This window comes from Neolamprologus brichardi, chromosome 6 (assembly GCF_056152115.1).
Source record: "Neolamprologus brichardi isolate AB-2024 chromosome 6, ASM5615211v1, whole genome shotgun sequence".
NCBI lineage: Eukaryota > Metazoa > Chordata > Actinopteri > Cichliformes > Cichlidae > Neolamprologus > Neolamprologus brichardi.
In genome coordinates, this window is record NC_142109.1 from 29,483,753 (window position 1) to 29,489,752 (window position 6,000).

General features: G+C 39.0%; 1 protein-coding gene across 2 annotated transcripts; it reads right to left on the minus strand.

Moving 5' to 3' along the window:
- Nucleotides 1–29: 29 nt before the first annotated feature.
- On the minus strand, nucleotides 30–4,829 carry LOC102776005 (pannexin-1-like). Of its 2 annotated transcripts, XM_006790629.2 has the most exons (7): nucleotides 4,436–4,829; nucleotides 2,978–3,099; nucleotides 2,052–2,251; nucleotides 1,000–1,247; nucleotides 746–921; nucleotides 491–650; nucleotides 30–406 (listed from the first exon to the last, which is right to left on the minus strand). In XM_006790629.2, exons 1-6 carry the CDS (start codon nucleotides 4,614–4,616, stop codon nucleotides 501–503), a joined length of 1,077 nt encoding a protein of 358 aa, XP_006790692.2. In that variant the 5' UTR covers nucleotides 4,617–4,829; the 3' UTR covers nucleotides 30–406; nucleotides 491–500. The 2 variants fall into 2 exon arrangements, with proteins under 2 accessions (XP_006790692.2, XP_006790691.2); XM_006790628.2 differs by having other exon boundaries at nucleotides 746–1,247.
- Nucleotides 4,830–6,000: the final 1,171 nt, after the last annotated feature.

Sequence of the window (6,000 nt, forward strand, 5' to 3'; positions counted from 1 at the left end):
GTGGTTTATATTCAATAATTACACATGTAAACGAATAAAAACAAAGTGGTAAGAAGCTTCCCTCATTCTATAATAAAAGGTAGGAAGCAGCTGTCCGAAGAACATGGCTCACTTTGATTTAAAGGCAATTTTGATCCTGAGCAAAGATATGTGTACAAAAAAAAAGAAAAACTAAGAAATCCTATGTAGAAAAAATTGCAATACCTGCTCCACTTATCTCTGGAGTATTTCCATGCATTAAAGTACGAAGGTAAGGTAAACTGAATTGGTCAAACTACAGGTTTGTAGGTTAACACGCTACAACAGCTCCAATAAAAACAAGTCCAAAGGAGATCATCTCAGTGCTTCTCTTCCTTCAGAGCAGGGTTTATCCTCATCAGGTCATCTCATCAGAAGTAACAAAGCACTGGAAGAAGACAAAATAAGTATGATGTTAAATACAACACATTTATTTTGGCTCTCATCAGAACACTCAAGAGTTTATCCTTACATGAGAGTAACTATTCTTCAGCCTTATCTGTTTCTTTGTTGTCCTTGTGAGAGCACGTCTTCTTACTGTCTAAAACATCAGTCTTCACCTGCCCCAGAGATCGCAGTAGACACATGGTGTCAAACCCCTCATCATCAGCCTCTTGCAACAACTCAAGCACCTGTGAAAGAGACATTTTTCTAATTTTCCTAAGAAGAAAGGAACAACACAAACAGGTGCCCATGCTTCACCCACAGTTTTAGTGTTGAGACGCACCTGCAGACACTTAAAGGACTTAAGTGCGCTCAGGTTCTCATGCAGAAACAGCAGATAGATACTGAGGTCATTGTAGACGGGGGTGACCAGACCCAGAGCACCAAATCCTGGCAGCATCTCATAAGGCCGAAGGAAGCTGGAGCTTTGACGTGCTGGCCCGAGAGCAGCATACACCACTAATGGAGCAAGAATCACATACACTCCCAGGTTGATATAGCTGAGAAGCCTGAAAACACCAACTGCAACAAGCTTACACTGAACAGGAGACGGCACCATGCTGTCGTTCTTCAGCACTCCTGTCCGCAGGTCACACGGAAACTCATCCGTGAGAGAAGCTAGCAGGATGTAATAGCCAAGGTAGATACATGCAAGCAGGAGGATCAGCAGAGTCAGTCCCCGACATGCCAGGTACGTGACCACAAGTCTGTGAGAGAAGCGCTTGGTCTTTAAATACTGCTCCACTAAAGGGTATTTAAAGCAGCCTTCAGTCAGGTCCAAAGCACTGCAGCAGGAAAAAGGTAAATGAACAATTAGCATGAGATAAAATGACTTCAGTTTCATAGCACTTTGTGGAAAATAGTTTTTAAACTACAGTTTGAGTTTTTTAATGATCACTAATATTCAAAAAATGCCCCACTTTGTATGCCAGGAGTGAAGGACAAGCATTTCTCCCTGCCAGCTTTGCTTCTTTAACATTACCACAAGATGGTACCAAAGATGCCATCACTCTTCAGCAGATACAAAATGAAAAGAATTCAGATGTCCTGTGCACTGCTGCCTACCTTTCACCAAATAGCAGGAAGACCCAGTTAGCAACAATAAAATAAATGAAGCATTTAGCAGCTTTAAAAACGTGAGTGTAGGATGACTAAATGTTCTCTACATGAATATAAATACAGTACATTTCTCTTATATTTTTACTTGTACATATCTGAGATTCTTTTCCACCTTTAGATTTGGATTTATTTATTATTTATATTGTAAAGCCCGATGGCGAGTAAATGCACCAAAGTTTCTTTCTGGTGTGCACTAACAGTTGTATGTTCTGAATAACAACAAAGTGGCTATTCTATTCTTTTCTATTCTAAATGGCGTCTCTATAAACTGGCTGCATGTGTAAATCAATGGCCTCATATGTGTAGTTTGTCGTCAAAGTTCAAGCTAGCTCATACTATAATAAAAAAGTTTAAATAAATACCTTCAGAAGACTTTGAAAAAAAAGGAGTCTCCCAATCTAATCACCTGCCAAAATCTACAAGAGTAAAGCAGTGAGTACATTGACTGTAGGTGATAACAAGGTGTTTACCTCTGTGTGCCTTCGGGTGCATCCTTGCTATCTAAAGAGGCTAAATTCTTGGCTAGTCTGATGGCACGATTATAAAAGCGGTCTAGCTCCTCCATGATAAAGCTGAGATCAGAGGAGAGGTGCGGAGCTGCTGTGAAGCGCCAGAACAAGGCGGGGATGTACATGAGGATGGCCAGTGAGAGCAGGATGTATGGGAAGAACTGTGGGAGTCACAGAAAGGAAGAAAAATGTATTAGTAGCTTTATTTTGGCTAATATTACTTTATAATGTTTATTCTTTTAATATTATAAAGTAAATAATGTCTTTGCCGGTCTTTGGTGCCCTCGCAGATGTTTTAGGAAGCACTCGTTTGGCAAAACTTGATTATTATGTTTAATTTGATCATCACCAGATTATGATGTGGGTATATACAAGGTTGTATTTCGTTTCAGTGTCTACTAAGTAGTTGTTTAAATAAATTTGTAATGTGCCTAGCATCTGTTGAGAATATGAGACTTATTTTATTATGGTTAATGTAATATCTAATTTAGCTATTCGAAGATCTACAAAATGAAAATTAATGTGACCATTTTACAAATGAAGAGGTAATTAATTAACAGAAGTATTAATCTGCCAATAAATTATAAAAAAAAACCCCATTAACAACTGATAAAAAAACAAGTGATAAAAAATAGCATTTCATTAAATTAAAACTGACATATAATCAGCAATGCACTAGTTATAAATTCGATTTCTAATATAATTAGATTTCAGCATAGTATTATGTTTATTGTGCAGGTATAAATGAGCATACTATATGTGTAAACGATTTATTGCACAGGTGTGTATATGTTTCAATACAAATTTCTGCACTTTAACATAACATTGCACCTTTTTTATAAACGTGTCCAGTGCATTTACTGTGTGTTTGGTTATATTGTGTGTACCTTGTGTAGCCACAGTGGCGAGCTGTCTGCTTGCTGCTGCACTGCTGCCCAACAAAAAGAGTCCACGTATCCAGCCTGTCTCCAGGAGAAGTTAGTGGGAGGAAAGCAGCTGATCTGGGTGCCTGAGGACCCAGAGGAAAACAAAGAATCAGTGCTAATGGGCAGCTTGTTTTTTCAGAAAAATAAATGCAGCCTTCTTTTTTTCTGCACTCATGGTCCAGTTGCTTTGAATTGCTTTCAGCATATTTTGAGCCAATAATTACTGATGTGGCAGGGATTCAAAGTATGCACAATTAAGAAAAAAATGCCCCTCGTACTCAATGGACAGGAAAATCTTCCATGTGTTTTCTGTTCATTAGATACAACCACACCAACTATCAGTTATCAGCTCCAGCATCAGAGCAATGACCTTTTAATGTTTAGCAAAAGTGCAAATTTTGAAATTTTCTAAATAAAACAAAATAAAATGTAAGATGACAGTCTTCATTTTGGTGTCCTGACTTCTTTTAAATACAGTCTGTGATCCCGTTGCCATGTGTTAACTCTTGTGTTGTTTGGGTTTTACCTCTCCCATCTTTTCACGCACCTGTTTGGTATTTTATTATTTATGTAACTAACCTTTGGAACTATTAAACTGGAACTAAGAAGCAAATTCCTTGCTTTTCTGCACTTTTCATACTTAGCCAAGCCACCCAAATTCCCACACGGGACCCTGTGGCATGCTGATGTTTGACACCCATCCTATGGCATCCCATTTCTGCTTAAAAAAATAAGCCAATTCGCAACTCAGTGTTTCTATAGCTCAGAAGACTTTCCTTCCTGCAGCTATTTGTTTGTGACTGCCACACTGTTTTTAATTGGGAACATTAATAATAGATTTTGAACCACTTTGCATTTCAACCTCAGAAGCACAACAGTAGTTCCCACAAGGCTTGCAGAGTAATGATCCATCTGGTCTGATTATCTTAGCTTTCTTGCAGGACTGGACATACTAACTATACATAGAGACTATGAGCATTGTGACCTAATGGGATTATGTAGATTTGTGAAACTGCTGATGGAGCTAGATTTCTGTTTACACTCCAGAGGGAGGTATGCAGATCAAACTTGTGCAGTATGTGTTTGTGTCTTTTCTCGCACTCATTGCATTCAGAAACAAGCTAATCCATGAAAAGAACACGTGTGTCACGCATGCCACTGTTTTCACCATCATCATCATCAGCACCAGCAGCCGCAGAGGCAGCAGGATGCTTGCCTCACTGTCTGGGAGTGAAAGGAGCAGACGGGTGGAGACTCAAACCACACCTTCTTCCACACCTCTGTCCTTCTGCATAGTAAAACACTCATCTTCACCCTACACTCTATGTCAGTTTGATTTTATTTGAGAAACAATAAGTTTCCCTGCCGGGATTGCATTTTCCCACATACTGAAACTGTCTCTTCACACATTTAACTCACCCACTGAGACCTCCTGAGCAAAGGCGAGCGAGATGAGGAACAAAGGCAGTCCCACCGCCAGAAACGTGACTATTTTGTCCACAGCCAACTCGAGACGGATGCCTTTGTACTTGGTCTCGGTCGGGTCCTTTAACAAAAAGTCGGAAAAGACGTACTCGGTGGCTACGTGTGCGATCGCCATGTCAGACTGGAACAAAAAGTCGGTGCCGTCTAATTGATGGGAGAGTCCGTTTCTTTTCAATTAAGCAAACAGCTTCTGGTGTTTCAACGATGTTGAGTCGCTCTCACGGTGGATAATGTATGTATGAAAGGACAAAAATAACGGACCCACGTCCGTTCACAACGGGGCTGATGGTTGAACCTGTTTCCCTGCCTACCCCCAGACATCAACGGGAGGGGGGGGGGTCTCCAAGCCACTAGGGAGCGCTATTGTTCCGTTATACTCTCGCTCAAAGCTTCTTTTTTAAAAAACGAACAAACAAAACAACTTTGGGCGGCAAAGGTGGGGCTTCTATAAGGACATTCACTCCACGTCACACCGTATCTATGCCAACTAAGAATAATTAATTAAATTAACACCCACATCACCGTCCTCTGGAAGAAAGCTGGAAAGAATTCTGGCAGGAACAGAGACAACATGCAAACTCCACAGAAAGGCCCACGATAGTCAGGCTGAGGGTTTCCATGAGAAGATAAGTAACTCTATCAATAACAATATTATTAAGATACTTCCTACCAAATGAAAACAACCATTAATTCAACAGTGCTTCCTTTCAGAATGTAATACAACCATTAGAACACTGCATTGCTATGTTTTCATAAAGACATAATGCTCCACCAACAAAAAACATTGCTTAATATTTTGCATGTTTAATCTATGAAAGCAATAATAAATGATAAGCAATAATAACATAAAAAGCATACTGATGGTATATGGTCTGAGTATGTATCCTTGGATGTTGTGACTGTATGTCGTTTTTTGTGTGTGTGTGTGTGTGTGTGTAACACAAAATATTACCATAGTCTTAGTAGGCATGTGCTGGAATAAGAGCATGTGAAATTTACAACACACTGTGTTGTGACGTGTTGTAGAACAGTAAGTAGAAAAGTAAGCATTTATAGAAGTAACATTTAATGATTACTTGTCTAGCTCAATAACAGTCAGTGTGTTAGAGTCTATGACCATGCAATTGTTGGTCCAGGGTGACTGAATCTTTCAAGCTCAATTATATTGTTGCACAGTGTTATATTTTGAAGTAAAGGCATGCCATGGAAGTAAAAGTTATTTCCAGCATTAATTTTGATATACGTTGACCAAACAAAATCACAAAGCTGCACGTGCTTACATAATACATAAACATATGTAGGATGTAAATAATAAGACTGAAAAATGGTATATTGCACGGTAGGACTGAGTCGTTATATTTGTTTGAGCAGTGTAACATGTATATATATGAGGGCTGTAAACATGTGGAAGGGAACAATAGAATGATGTACTTTGGATTATATTGTTTGTTTGTTTTTTTTGACAGATTATGAAATTTACATAAGTAAATTATTAACAA